A 16,202-nucleotide genomic window follows, 5' to 3' on the forward strand; every position below is an offset into this window, starting at 1 on the left:
GAAATAAAAACAAGAAAAAAAAACAATAAGTAATTGTGGAAAGTCGACCCCACTTTATGATTACGAAAAAATGGCGGATTAGTTTTTTGTAATGATTCTAAAAAAAGAGTGTTTTTTTCCCCAGAGTTAAGTTACAACCATGGTTGGTTACCAGTTATGTATCAAACTTTTACCTCTCAGTGCTGTTTCTCTTCAGTATTGCCAGAAATGAAAAACATTATAATTACAGTAAAAATTACTTTAGAAATCCCGCTTTATCTTAAAATATACATTAGAAATATAAAAAAATGTTTTATTTACATTGCCCTTATTGTTTAGATAACGAGGAATGCTTTAATTGAAAAATGTATATAAAACTAGACTAAAATATCTGGCAATTTTGTTTGCGCGCTATGTTGTTTGATGTTATGACTTCTATTTAGACTATAATTTTATTTTGTATAAATTATGGATTCTGCGAAAGATTCCGAAGTTGATAAAGTTCCTGATGGCTTTTTTGAGAACATGAAATATTATTTTATTGGAAATGTTGATGATAAAGTAAGAAACTGTTTTTGAAATACGTTTTCTATGATATTTTCGCAAGCTGTTTTTGGCTAGGGCTAGGCTACTACTTACTCGGTCGGCTTGCACTGCAGCAGGGAGGGCAGGCCGATTTGTATAGATGGTCTAACTAGGCTAAGCCTAGATCATGGTGGCTAGGCCTAGATCATCATTCAAGTCCAGTTGAGTAAATAGGGCCTAGGCCTACCTAGGCTAGGCCTAGTATTTTGCTTGCTTGTGTGTTGAAGCAATTTTGCGTGCATAATAATTAAAAATTAATTAATAATGTTTAATAAAGCCGCCTAACTATATACCTAGGCCAGTTTAGGCCCTAGTTTGTAAATATTACAATTTTTTACAATTTAATTTGATAGGCATTTATTAGTAATAGACTAATACTATACCTAGGTCCTAGCTGTAGTAGTAGCATAGTTTAATATTAATAATAATATATTCTTCTTTTGTGTTTTTTTTTTAGATTCAAGAGCTTTTAGATAAAGGTGGAGGAAAGCAAGATTCATACCTGACTGGTCTGGTGACTTTGGTGATAGCAGACACCGAAGAAAATGACCATCCAGAAATTAGTGAAGCTAAACATCTGTTTGATCTTCCAGTGGTCACCGTAAGTCCATTGAAATTAACACAAAAATATATGCCAACAGTGCTATCCCCTTCTTAATGATATTAATTACAATTATTTTATGTGTTGTACTGTATGTATGTTTTATCGAGGGCCCTGAATGATCAGTTCTATTTGGAACTGGATAGGCTACCCTCAGTAAAGATGGTAATAAATAAATTACTGTATATGATTCCCGTTTATGATGATCATCTTATGCAATTTCTTTTTCACTCTCGCAAGTTGTTTTGTGCTTCTCAGCATTTGTTTTTTGTCATTTTCCATTGTTTAATTGTATTTTATATTTTTGATATTTGAATATTTTTGATATTTGAATGTTTTTGATATTTCCTCTGTATTTTTATATTATTTGTTAATATTGTTGTAATTCAGCTCAGCTTTCTGAAAACTCTCCCAATACTAGACCTTTCTAGAGGAACAAAAGGTCCGAAATTCTTTTTACCATTTAAAAACACATTCCAAAAACCAATCTTTTGATTGATAGTGCTAAAAACCTGTTAAAATGTTATATAATATTAAATTTGATATTTTTGTTTTATAGCCTGGATGGGTATTAAGGTCATTACAATGTGGGGTGAAGTTACCATTTTCAGCCTTCTCACCAGAGGTCAGTCAACTTTTTACAGGCGTGGTAGCCACACCATCAAAGGTAAGTTTAGTATAATTCATCCCAAAATATGCATGACTGTTTTGGAAGGGCAAAGAAATAACCATGTGAGGTCATACTGTCGTTTTTCTTTTTTTTGCAAGTATTTTATTTCCAGTTTACCTTTTTTCTCCCCTTGTTTCTTACTGATACTTGAAAAGCAACATTTACAAACAATTCTTTAAGTAAATAAAAAAAATTTAAATTGAATAACTCATGCTACAATACACATATACTACAGTACTGTATATTGACAATCTTTTTTAAATTTATCAACTTTTTGATTTGTAATAAGTGCATTTTAATAAGTGGTTTTAGAATACGAGTTTTGAATAGTGAAAATGATCTTGTTAGGTGTACTACGAACTATTTGTTATGATCTTCAAATCTCTTCACTAAATGGGAGAAAATCCTATTTTAGTGTGATTTTCCGTTTGTATTGTTTGTTGTATATATGGAATTTTTATTCTGAAATAAAGTGTTCAATCAATTAATAACTTGTTATCTTCAGATACCCAAGAATGACTTGAACTCACTATGGGCAATGATAACTTTCTATGGCGGTCGATGCCAACGACAGTTGAACAAGTCTACCACTCATTTGATGGTACTCAAACCGGAAGGGGTAAGATAACTGTTTATCATATTTCTTTTTGCTGTAAGACAATAAATACTGTAGCAAAATACAGTAACACCTTTGGGACCTAACAAAGTGTCTGTTTAATAACATGGTCCCTGAATAAAATTGTTAAAGCACATGTTGTTTCATGGTGTCCCAAGTAGAGGGAGGTGTCTGATTCTTCTGTAATATTTTTTAGAAAACTCCCCATACTCTTTTTTGTTTATATAAAACTACCTTATTACCTATAGCTGTAAGTGATCATGATGCTCGAAAAAATGTAAAATATACTAGAGCAGTTATCTACAGACTTGAAAAAAAATTGTAGAACTAGCATCAATTTTTTTTTCTAGAGTAGTTATTTGTACTGTGATGTATTGTCCTACAATGTCATCATGATTTCATGTGTGACTTTTGGGGTTTTGCCTCTCTCATTATCTTATTTCTAAGTAAGCTTATGTATGCGTAATGTAATAATAATTTGAAACATTTTCACTTTTTTTTTCCAAGAAAAAATATGTCCATTCACTGGAACACACTGGTATCAAAATCGTAATGCCAGATTGGGTTACAGATTGTATCAGCAATAAAAAGATTATTGATGAAGAGATATATCACCCAAGACTTCTTCTTGAAGAAGAGATGAAGGAACCAGAAGTAGTCGAGGAGGTCGAAAAGGAAGAAGTAATTGCACCAGTTGCTGTACCGGAAAAGAAAGCGCCCTCGTTTCACATATCAAAACCTTGGAACATTGAAAAGCTGGAACCGCTTGAGCCAGTTAAAAAACAGAAAACAAAAACCAGAACGAAGCCAAAAACAGAACGTAAAAAGACTCCTAAATCTCCCAGGACGGTTGCAAGCTTAGAAAACGCATCATCACCACGGACATTGCGTAACATTACAAATAACACAGGTTTTATGCAATCGCCAATACAAGACCTTGATCCAAGGCAGCTCGCTGAGGTCTTGAGCAGGCTTGGGGGTCAGCAAAACCCAGCGCACATGGTAGGCTTCAATGCTCTCCCTGGACAGCCTGTACAGCAGCCTACACAGCCACATTTTTTTGGCCATGATCCCACTGTAACATGTAAGTACATTCTATAAATCAACTAGCCTCAAAGTCAATTGAGATCATCAACAATATAGGCCTGAAATAAATATTTTAAAGATTACACAGGTAGGTGTGTCAATACCAGTGGTTTGTATGGTGTACACCCCAGTGTGTGTGCTACAGTAGGCAATGTGAATGAAGTGGCCATTGTTTTTAGTATTAGGCAGTTTCAGTGTGTAGCAGCTGCCATGTTGGAGAAAAGAATTCTGAAATTCTGTTTTAATGATTTAAATGTTTATTTTATAGTAACTCCTGATTGCTGCCTGCTTGGTTGCATATTTTTAGTAATTGAATACCCAGAACTAATAGGGAAGGAGTACACAGAGACCTGGAAAAAGGTAAAACAAATTGTGTTTAATATATACTGTACATTGAACCCCCAGAAAACCATTATAATTAAAGGCATACACTTTCGTGAAGAATATAATATACAACAGTAGTATAAAAAAATAAATGAAATAAATTTACACACTGTCTTTTAATAACATGAAATTGTTGTCATTTCAGCAGAAAATTATTAAAAACACATTACGTCAATATTTGATTTCCAAGTGTTTGAATTTGAAAGTAAATTAGATGGCCCTACTAAACACAACATGCCAATGCGACACCATAAAACGCTGTACATGTATACGTCTAACCCTAAACATGTGTGCAGTACAATTCGGTATATCACTGTTTGGTAGTGTTTAGTAGAACCATACCGGTACTACTGTATAGAAGAAATAATTATGTGAACTTGTATGTGTTATACACGCTTTAGTGTGTCATTTGGTAAAATAGATTCCACTATACTAAACCTAAAAGTTCAGTCAAACTGGCAATTAATCTGTTTACATTAACCTTGAATTATTAAAAGTAGATGATAGACATTTTAAATACATCATATAGTACATTAGCAGCAGTACTGTAGGCGACCAACTCTAGCACATACTGTATTTACCCTCCAATTTTGTCCCTGAGGTAATTCTGTATGGATAGAAGTTAATGTGTTTTTGTTAATCTGGTTGTGTTATTATGATTTATTTACTTACAAGTAAAAAACGTTCTTTGATGTTTTTTATTTATCTATTTTTTCAGGTTATCCGTGAACATGGGGGAATAGTTGATGATTGTTACTCGGATCGCATTACTCATGTTTTATGTGATACTCAAATGACAGATATTTTTAAATTGGTAAGATTTTTCTTTTTTTTTATATTTTCATTCAAATCACCACATATAAATGTCATATTATGTATCCTTTTATTTTGTTACTATGTCATTGAAAGTAAATAAATGTTTAAATGGAAAAAAAAAGCAGCCACAAAACCACAAAATGACGTTCAAGAAAATAATTTGTATTAATATAATATAAGAATATAATCATTTTTATTAAGAGAATATAAGAATATAGCTGCATATATAAATAAAGAAATTACTCACATTCTTTAGCTTTTGCCATCTTGGCTGATGGCTTGATCACAAGTGATCCGGTCCACTGCTACTTCCTGGAAATCTGTTATTGTTTCTAGGTGACTTCATACTTTTTCGTAGCAATGATGTGTATACATGATCGAGATATACAGCCCCTTCGTCGCGGTTGATTGCGATAGCCCCCCTCTTTCTGATTTGGATTGCCTCTCTGATATATACATGTTGTTCAATTTATTTTTAGGCCGTGAAGGATAGTAAGCGATGCGTGACAGCTAATTGGTTGAATGATTGCTTAAATCGCAAGAAAATGCTGCCTCCGTGGAAAGCCATTCATTTCCCTGTCTACGCCTACCCAATGCCAACTACTGTGTGTAAGGATCAGGTAAGCAATAATTTAGAACCTCTATTATAGGACCAGTATGTTGTCTTGTCATGAGGAAATTTCCTGAATTATCAAAATGATACAACTTTAATAAAGTCTTTTTTAAAGAATTTCTCATATTCTAAATGTAGTATGTATAGTATGTATCACACAAGATATAATTGTTTTGGTATAGAAGTAATGAATGCTTTTGAGTGGAATAGATAGAATATTTTCATAAGTTGAAAGATGGACTGGTCTATTTAATACTGTATGGTAGAGTCAATGGTAGGCACTAGGCCCATCGACTTAATAATGGCGATCAGAATTTGACTGTAGAGTAGAGCCATTATTGATGAGCACACTAAAGGTTTCTTTTTCAAATATAATATATATTTTTATATCTACAGGTTGTGGCCATTACTGGTTTTGAAGGAAAGGATCGAATTGATGTGAAGACAATGTTAGAGGTTGCAGGCGCCAAGTATACAGGATTCTTTAGCAGAGCAAATACTCTACTTTTATGTAACAGGTAAAATTGTAAACTCTCACAAAATTAAATACATTAGAAGTAATAGGATTGTGGATATTGTTATTCATAAATACAATAATAAATTTAGTCAACTGGACTTGTTGATAGTGACAGCAACGTTTCACAACCTATATCCAGAAGGTTTATTAATAGCTCCTCGACCCCGTCACAGGTCAAAGACCACTCGCCTCTATACTATCATTCGGCCTAAGGATACGACCTAGATAGGTCATCGTTGTAGTTACTATAAAGTTGACTAGATTTATTATTCTAGATTAGAAATAATGTTTATTAATAAGGCCATGTTAATACTGTACACAGTATTAACAGGGCCATTATGATATAGTAGATAACCCTATTCAGTGGACTTCTTTATTAAAGGAACTTTTACTATAAAACAAATGAGGATAAATATAACACTATGGCCAACCCCTATTCAGGGAACATTTAACTGTATTAAAATTATATGCTGCCTATTTGTTTAGTTAAAAGGAAACTTTACAATTTGATCAACTTTTATTTAAAAAGAACCCTATTTGAATGACACTTTAATGCATTCTACAGTACAAATACAAATTAACTTGAGTCATGTGTTATTTTAAAACATTTGAAATTATATTGCTCTGTTAAGCTCCATATGGACAGTGTTAAAATTAATTCAAGGTCTGACCTTAGCTTTGAAAATAATTAGCCTCATGGGACAGTTATGACATTATGATATAATTTTGTTTAAACCATAAAATTGGATAACTAATGTACTTTTTTTCAGCATAAACTAACAAACCAATGACTTTCAGCATTTTTCTATTTTCTATCTGTTACCAAGAATATTCATATTAAGATGAAATATTAATTCACAGATTGGAAGGAGAGAAGTTTGGAAAGGCACGGGAGTGGCGCATACCCTTCGTGAATCTTCAATGGTTATGTGACCTGATCCTGGGTCGAGTGGAAGGGGTCAGGAACTATGCATCACCAAGATATCAACAGTATGATTTAGAAGATCCATTTAGGATTGATTCCTACCAAAATATTCATTTAATGCGTAAGTATTCATTTAATACTGTGGGTGTCAGTGGCTGGATTTCAATGGAAGTACAATATGAAATAAGCAAAGAGCTAAATCAAAATGATGCAGTAAAACAGCCATAAAAATAAGCAGAGCTTTTGGGCAACACTAGCCCTTCATCAGGTTAAGATTAATATATATTAATGTATAAGTGTATTAACTCTGTGATGAAAATGAGTAGTTAGTCAATCTCGGTCAAAATCAGTAGTTAGTACTTGAATACATAAACATTAATTAATTTATTATTATTAATTAATTATTAATTTACGGGTATTGCTAAACTGCGCAAACTGCGCAAACACTGCGCAAACTGCGCAAACACTGCGCAAACAACAAAAAAAGCTGCGCAAACCTCCTTCAAAACAATTATTATTGATTAGAACACAACTAGAACTATATAGGGAGACAATTTATGAGAAAAAAAATTTGAAATTCCTTTAAGTTTGCCTTTTTTTGGGTGAAAAACTTTAATTTTTGGGAAAATTACTGATTTCACAGCGCAAACAACAAAAAAAGCTGCGCAAACCTCCTTCAAAACAATTAATATTGATAGAACACAACTAGAACTATATAGGGAGACAATTTATGGGAAAACAAATTTGAAATTCCTTTAAGTTTGCCTTTTTTTGGGTGAAAAACTTCAATTTTTGGGAAAATTACTGATTTCACAGCGCAAACCCCCAAAAAAAGCTGCGCAAACCTCCTTCAAACCAATTAATGTTTATTAGAACACAACTAGAACTATATAGGGAGACAATTTATGGGAAAAAAAATTGAAATTCCTTTAAGTTTGCCTTTTTTTTGGGTGAAAAACTTCAATTTTTAGGAAAATTACTGATTTCACAGCGCAAACAACAAAAAAAGCTGCGCAAACCTCCTTTAAATCAATTAATATTGATTAAAACACAACTAGACCTATATAGGAAGACAATTTATGAGGAAAAAAATTTGAAATTCCTTTAAGTTTGCCTTTTTTTGGGTGAAAAACTTCAATTTTTGGGAAAATTACTGATTTCACAGCGCGAACAACAAAAAAAGCTGCGCAAACCTCCTTCAAAACAATTAATATTGATAGAACACAACTAGAACTATATAGGGAGACAATTTAAGGAAAAAAAAATTTGAAATTCCTTTAAGTTTGCCTTTTTTTGGGTGAAAAACTTCAATTTTTGGGAAAATTACTGATTTCACAGCGCAAAAAAAAAAAAAAAGCTGCGCAAACCTCCTTTAAATCAATTAATATTGATAAAAACACAACTAGAACTATATAGGGAGACAATTTATGAGAAAAAAAATTTGAAATTCCTTTAAGTTTGCCTTTTTTTTGGGTGAAAAACTTCAATTTTTGGGAAAATTACTGATTTCACAGCGCAAACCCCCAAAAAAAGCTGCGCAAACCTCCTTCAAATCAATTAATATTAATAAAAACACAACTAGAACTATATAGGGAGACAATTTATGGGAAAAAAAATTGAAATTCCTTTAAGTTTGCCTTTTTTTTGGGTGAAAAACTTCAATTTTTTGGGAAAATTACTGATTTCACAGCGCAAACAACAAAAAAAGCTGCGCAAACCTCCTTTAAATCAATTAATATTTATTAGAACACAACTAGAACTATATAGGGAGACAATTTATGGGAACAAAATTGAAATTGCTGTATTAGTTTGCCTTTTTTTTGGGGAAAAACTTTAATTTTTTGCGAAAATTACAGATTTCACAGATTCAAAGGTTTGCGCAAACCCCCAAAAAAGCTGCGCAAACCTCCTTCAAATCAATTAATATTGATTAGATAACAACTAGAACTATATAGGGAGACAATTTATGGAAAAACAATTTGAAATTGCTGTAAGTTTGCCTTTGTTTGGGTAAAACAATTTTTGGGAAAATTACAGATTTCACAACGCAAACAGAAACAAGAAAAATTTTTTTTTTTAAATATAACTTTATTTAATGAAATGTTTCGCAATTATTTACCTTCAAGGTTTTTTTATAACATTCTACTGTATTTCCAAATCAACATTATGTAGGTTTGCGCAGTGTTTTTTTAGGTTTGCGCGATTTACACTGTAAAATCTGACATTTTACCCAGAAAATGATGTTTTTCGCCCAAAAAAAAGGCCAACTTACAGCAATTTCATTATTTTTTTTTAATTAATTACTTGCCATGATAGTCCTAGTCATGATAGAACCAATAATAAGTGGTTTGGAAGAGGTTTGCGCAGGTTTTTTTTGGTTTGCGCGATTTACACTGTAAAATCTGACATTTCACCCAAAAAATTATGTTTTTTTTCCCAAAAAAGGCCAACTTACAGCAATTTCATTATTTTTTTTTCATTAATTACTTGCCATGATAGTCCTAGTCATAGTAGAAACAATAATAAGCCATTTGAAGGAGGTTTGCGCAGTGTTTTTTTAGGTTTGCGCGATTTACACTGTAAAATCTGACATTTCACCCAAAAAATTATGTTTTTCGCCCAAAAAAAAGGCAACTTACAGCAATTTCATAATTTTTTTTCATAAATTACTTGCTATGATAGTCCTAGTCATGATAGAACCAATAATAAGTGATTTGGAAGAGGTTTGCGCAGGGTTTTTTTAGGTTTGCGCGATTTACACTGTAAAATCTGACATTTCACCAAAAAATGATTTTTTTTTTCCCAAAAAAGGCCAACTTACAGCAATTTCACTATTTTTTTTTCCTAAATTACTTGCTATGATAGTCCTAGTCATGATAGAAACAATAATAAGCGATTTGGTGGAGGTTTGCGCAGGGTTTTTTTAGGTTTGCGTGATTTACACTGTAAAATCTGACATTTTACCCAGAAAATGATGTTTTTCGCCCAAAAAAAGGCCAACTTACAGCAATTTCATTATTTTTTTTTTATTAATTACTTGCCATGATAGTCCTAGTCATGATAGAACCAATAATAAGTGATTTGGAAGAGGTTTGCGCAGGTTTTTTTTGGTTTGCGCGATTTACACTGTAAAATCTGACATTTCACCCAAAAAATTATGTTTTTCGCCCAAAAAAAATGCCAACTTACAGCAATTTCATTATTTTTTTTTCATTAATTACTTGCCATGATAGTCCTAGTCATGATAGAACCAATAATAAGTGATTTGGAAGAGGTTTGCGCAGGTTTTTTTTGGTTTGCGCGATTTACACTGTAAAATCTGACATTTCACCCAAAAAATGATGTTTTTCGCCCAAAAAAAAGCCAACTTACAGCAATTTCATAATTTTTTTTTCATAAATTACTTGCTATGATAGTCCTAGTCATGATAGAAACAATAATAAGCCATTTGGAGGAGGTTTGCGCAGGGTTTTTTTTGGTTTGCGCTTGGTTTGCGCTGTTTGCGCTTGGTTTGCGCAGTTTAGCAATACCCTTAATTTACTGCTGTATTACATAATATTTTATTGTATCCATATCAGACAGACATACTTCATACTTTCATTTTTTTGCAGAACCCTGGATGGTTCCACTGAAGATATCTCCTGCAGCACGAAAGGTAAAAATACTGTTTATATTATATTTTGAAGGTGTTTTACAAATCTTACAGAAATAATGTATTTGCAAGTAACAAACATGAATGAGAACACTTCAAAAGTATCAATGCTACTGTGTTCGTATTTTTTTTTTTACTTTGATTTTCTTCTATTTTGTAAGGACTTTATTTCTAGCCAAGAACACGCATCTCAAGGAGATAAGCGAAAGCATGAGCCCACTAGCCCTGTCGGATCAGCAGCTAAAAAACAAAGGTAATTCATTCCTCTTTCTCTCTTCCAAAACCCCCACCCCAATCTTTTATTCCTTTTTCACTAGTTTCAACCACAAATAAAAAATGTTGAGAATTTTGAATTGATTTTTACATTACAAAAATACTTTATATTTGGAAATTATATTTTACAGAAAAGAATGTGAAGACTGGGACGGTACAATCACCATCGACCCTCACAGAGCGCCACCAAGAGTTCTCTTTACTGGAATCGAACCAAAGATCGTCAAGGAATTAACAAGAGTAATGATGATAATTAATTTAATACACAAAGAATTTCAATCTGCAACTTCTTTCTCGCTGTTTTTATCGTTTATTATTTAGCTTTTATCATTGATATACCCACAGCATTGTAATTTCAGTAATTTGCCCTTTGATTTTTAAAATGAAATGCATATGTTTATTTAAAAATCTGCAAAAAGCAATTCTACATGCTATCTTTTTTAAGGCTTTTACTTTCCACTAATAAGCGTCCAATTTAAAAGGATCTATCTTCATCTCCTCCCAAAAGATTCCATACCTTTATTTCATTTTTTTTCTTATTCATTGAATAATTATGCCATGGTTTTCTTTTATTCTTCAGAAACTAGAGAGGTTAGGTGGTCAGGTGGCAGACTCTATTCAAATGTGTACCCACTTAGTAGCATCTAAAGTGAGCAGGACTGTTAAATTCCTATCTGGAGTCTCGGTCTGTAGTCATATTATTTCTCCAGCCTGGTTGGAAGAAAGCTACAAAAGCAGATATATTTTAGGTTAGTTATTCCTTTTAGTCTGTCATTAAAGATGTATTGTCCCCCTGAAAAAATAATTATAAACATTTTTCTGTTGAATATGCCATTTTAATGTAGAGACTAACTGTATTAAATCTACAAAATACCTTATTCAAAGTCTGATTTAATTAATCTTCATTTTTCATGATTTTTAGGGACAATACATCTTTAAACCGAATGGATCCCTATTTAATATTGTTTCATACATGGGTGGTGGGAGACCAAATATATCATCTAATGCTCTTTCTACACTATCAAACTAGTTGGAAAAAAAAAATAAGATAAGCTCAAATATGGTAGTGATATGAAATTATGTCCATATATGCCCACATTACATTTTTTGTCACATTAAGTTTGATAGTGTAGACAGAGCTTAAAGCCCCTTTCATATCAAACTCTGAAGTGATACTCCTGAGGAACCCTGGGTTTAGCGACCTAGCAACTTTGATTTTTAAACTAAAATACTACCCTCTATTCAGTTTGTTCACATCACAGTCATTCTAATCATTTTAATTAATGATATTTTTATATTATTTTTACAAATTCTCAGAATTCATATAATGTTTATTAATACTCTCTGTTAATACTGTATAATTTTTTTTATACCTGCTAATATATGTTGTACAAATATTTAAAGTATTTTAGAATAAAATTAAAACAACGATTGATCGTGCGAGGATAACATTTTGACCTTTACAATCGTATCTTTTTCAACTTGTTCATATGTGGTTTTTTTTTTAAAGATGAAACAAATTTTGTACTGGCTGACAAAGAAGCAGAGGTGACGTTTAATTTCAATTTAAAGGAATCAATGATGCGATCAAAGCATTGTAAATTGTTTCAAGTAAGTAACAAATAAAATAGTTTACATATACATAGGGTAGTTTATTGAGTGTTTTTTTACATAAAAAAGACCTGACTGTTTACATAAAAAACAGTTCTGTTTACATGAAACACATTTATGTTTTGTACAGAATTTGATCTTCTACCTCACCCCTGGAGTGAAACCTGGAATCGATATGATGCGGGACATCATAGAGAGTGCAGGAGGGCGAGTTTTAATCAGTCGTCCATCGCTGAAGAACATCATGGTCATTCGGAAGAACATTGCATCTACTGCTTTCATTGTCGTGACGTGTGATAATGATCTCCCGTCCTGTAGAGATCTGTTTAATGACCACATAGGTAAGAATTAACATTGTTTCTCTGGGCTCTAGATATTGATAAGAGATTAGAAAACATACTAATACTGGTTATATTTATAATAAATTCAGGTATTGGTAATAAGTGAAATATTGAGTTGGTACCGCATTTACTATGGAAAAAAAACATAAACATTTTTAAATAAATATACCAACATAAATGTTTAAAATTCTTTTGAGAATTTATTTGAAGTTGAATTGTCAGAAAGTCCTTTTTAGTTGTCAGTGTTGTATCTTCACGTGTGACAATATTTGTCCAGTATCATAGCCTAATTTCATAATACAGCATCTGATGTGTGTCACATGTGGTTCCTGTATCATGAAAGGTTAGGGTATGTATAGTCATGTGATACACATGTGATGATATTACTCATTCTGGGTAAACAGTACAGAGAATCGTCTGAATAATGCTATTATTAATTATTAATTTTTTTTTACAGAAATCCACAATGCAGAGTTCATTTTAACTGGAGTACTGAAGCAGCAGTTGGATTTTAACTCATATCCTTTTCAAAGTGATCACAAAAACAATATTTATTAGTTTTTCACCTGAGATTGCCAAGTATCTTTTTATTACTATGTTTCAATATTTGTGTTAGCTGTTCTTCAAAATTGCATCTTGTTACTTGGCCAGCAAATAGGTACATATTTAATTGTGCTCCTGAATTTTATTTTAGATGATACATCGGTTACTTAACCACAGATGTGTACACTAGACTTTCAGTTTTAGGTCCTCCTATTTTGGTCAGCTAGTGAGTGGCCGAGCGATTAAGACAGTGGTACCGTAATATGTAGCCGTAAGGCTAAGGTTCAAGCCTCACTTCTCAGAAATGGACTATAAACTGTAGGTCCAATGTACAAATCTAGCTCATGTGAAATTTAAAGAACCTAGTACTCTAACATCAGACGAGTACTGGTACACACACAGCCACTCATGCCTTGGCCCTCTGGGAGACCATTCTTTGACTGAAGAGGTCACCCAGTATAAAGAAAAAGTAGTAAATAAGTCCTTATACAAGATGACTGGTTCTATCACCAGAACTATGGTTGAGGAGAGGCTTGAACCTGTGCAAATTTTGTGGATATGATTTAAGGGTCTTTCACACCTGTTCCGGCACTGGTCCGGTGCCAGCAAATGTCAATGTTTCGCTTTGACATGGCTATGCGCATATTGATTGTCGCATAGCCGTGTGGATCGTTGATGATTTTCCGGACCGGAACTGTGTTGGAACAGGAATTCAATTCAACTAGAATAGAATTTGTATCTAATATTTATCCTTAACATATAATTACATTTAAATACTATGGCAAGGTTGGATGATAACACACTTTCAGATTGGTCTAGCTACTGTGATACTTGGAATCTTCCATAGCACAATGTTACGGTATTTTTCAAGAGGTATTGACCAATTTATGGTGACCGAAATGATGAAGAAGAAGACCCCTTTTCAAAGTTGGCTTATTCAAAGTCGCCCCATCGCAGAGTGTCAGGCTTGACTGGATCCCAAATTTACCAGTGGGCTGAACTCAACTACAGTATTAATAATGTTTTACTATACATATTCCATGTGAACTATATTTTTACATACTTCTAAGCCGACGACGCCAAAACATGGTTTGACTTTTAACTGAGTTGACTCAAAAAGCATAGACAATTCAGTATATTGGTAGCTATACCATGGGTGTATTTATTCCATGACTAATAATTATTAATAAATATTTAACATACACATTTTATATTAATAATTTGACATATTTTTAGTATTTCACTCAAGCTGAAAATATTGTTTTAAATGTAAATTATTGTTGAGTAATTACCATTGTTTATAAAGTTGATACACAAATAACATTATCATAACATATGTGTGCATAACAAATTATTGTATATAATTATAACTATATTAACTAATTTGTAAATATAGATTTGGATACGTTTGTTTACTTCATTTGGGTTCAACCTCAACATTTTCCTTGTAGCAGAATTTATCCATTCTATGTAATTTGATTAGTCTATTTTGTATCTCGTGTCGCGGATTATTCTCTCCCATTTTAACGGTTGAACAGAAGCTATTGAATTAAAGCTCAGTCTGTTAGACCAGGTAGACCATGTCGTCTATTGATCGTTTGCACTGACGTCACACTGTTCTCATAGTACTTAGTGAGCCACCAACTTGGTGGGAAAGCATTGTAATCTGGCTACCAAGATGGTGAGAACAGAATTAAAATGACCAATAATGAGACGTCAAGTCCAAACGATCACTCCGCTGACTCACTCCGCTGCCAAACCTGAGCGCCTCAATTTCCAAAGCTTTGACGATAGATCTGACGTAACCGACGGCCCAGAACCATTTTTGATAGTGGGGGAACGTATACAAATGAAATACATTGCGAACAACATTAGGCTGGGGGCCAGGGGCGCCGGTTGGTGCCCAGGGGGCGAAGCCCGGCTCTTATTTAATAATAGGTCGTTTCAATCGATTTCTGAGCACATAAAAATTCCGCCCGGAAGAATACAATTGTTTTGGTTTAGGCACTGGTCCTGATGCGCCACTGGTTATTTTTGATAGTGGGGGAACGTATACAAATGAAATAAATTGCGAACAACATTAGGCTGGGGGCCAGGGGCGCCGGTTGGTGCCCAGGGGGCGAAGCCCGGCTCTTATTTAATAATAGGTCGTTTCAATCGATTTCTGAGCACATAAAAATTCCGCCCGGAAGAATACAATTGTTTTGGTTTAGGCACTGGTCCTGATGCGCCACTGGTTATTTTCACACAAAATCTATTCTTCTTAAATACTGTATTTTCCGAAATTACATACGATACCTCATGCCTGTCATAGAAGTGTTACTTTCTATTTCATTTCAAACATTTAATGATGTTGCTGTTGAAAAGTGAGGGGGACACTCCCCTCCCCACAAAAAACAATATGTGGGGGACATGAAAACGCTATGTTATTTTTGTTTTTTTATATCGATGTCTTCCGTTTCGTCATAGAGATATTATAATATCTCTATGGTTTCGTGAAAAAGGCGTATCCTTCGACATTAATGTCGTTGCAAGTCTTCCTTCGTTTAAATCATACAGTGATGTAGGCTAATCTTTTTCAGAACTTTTACAGTAGAATTTTGTCCACGTTAAGGAATTACGAATTGGTAAGTAACTTTGCTAACCTGAATAGATTGTTTATTATTGAGATGAATAGATTATTAAATATAAGGTCCTGTTTCTGCTGCATAAAAATAACCGCTTAAAACGATGTGAAAAATTAAACCCACTTTCTTGGAAACAGAAACAGGACAATTTTTTAGTAACCGGTTAAATGGCAGCTGCGCAAAAATAACGGTTAAAACACTCATTTAATTCGGTGTTAGAACGCCATTTATATTAACTGATTGACAGCTGCTGACTTTCAGTCAACTACACTGCAGTAACGTTTGAATTAACCGCTAGTAGGCCTACCAATTTTATTTTGGAGCAAAAATTGAACAGAAATGCAGTCATTTTCAAATTAAAGG

At 33.1% G+C, this 16,202-nt stretch overlaps 1 protein-coding gene across 1 annotated transcript; it reads left to right on the top strand.

Moving 5' to 3' along the window:
• The first annotated feature begins 391 nt into the window (after positions 1–391).
• Positions 392–14,603, top strand: LOC144848691 (PAX-interacting protein 1-like). Its single transcript, XM_078705539.1, has 18 exons — positions 392–540; positions 1,022–1,165; positions 1,725–1,832; positions 2,341–2,454; positions 2,959–3,535; positions 3,806–3,897; positions 4,640–4,735; positions 5,217–5,357; positions 5,747–5,868; positions 6,729–6,913; positions 10,404–10,447; positions 10,606–10,697; positions 10,849–10,957; positions 11,298–11,466; positions 12,228–12,328; positions 12,459–12,669; positions 13,127–13,186; positions 13,979–14,603. The coding sequence occupies exons 1-18, from the start codon at positions 448–450 to the stop codon at positions 14,005–14,007; spliced, it is 2,487 nt and encodes an 828-aa protein (XP_078561665.1). The 5' UTR covers positions 392–447; the 3' UTR covers positions 14,008–14,603.
• The last annotated feature ends 1,599 nt before the right edge of the window (positions 14,604–16,202 follow it).

Source organism: Antedon bifida, chromosome 7 (genome assembly GCF_963402885.1).
Source record: "Antedon bifida chromosome 7, ecAntBifi1.1, whole genome shotgun sequence".
Classification (NCBI taxonomy): domain Eukaryota; kingdom Metazoa; phylum Echinodermata; class Crinoidea; order Comatulida; family Antedonidae; genus Antedon; species Antedon bifida.

Excerpts from the sequence above, each read along its gene's own strand:
- LOC144848691 (XM_078705539.1), top strand. The coding sequence starts at position 448 with ATGGATTCTGCGAAAGATTCCGAAGTTGATAAAGTTCCTGATGGCTTT. Across the intron at positions 6,914-10,403 it reads CCAAAATATTCATTTAATGC|AACCCTGGATGGTTCCACTG; the intron begins GTAAGTATTCAT and ends ATTTTTTTGCAG. Across the intron at positions 11,467-12,227 it reads CAAAAGCAGATATATTTTAG|ATGAAACAAATTTTGTACTG; the intron begins GTTAGTTATTCC and ends TTTTTTTTAAAG.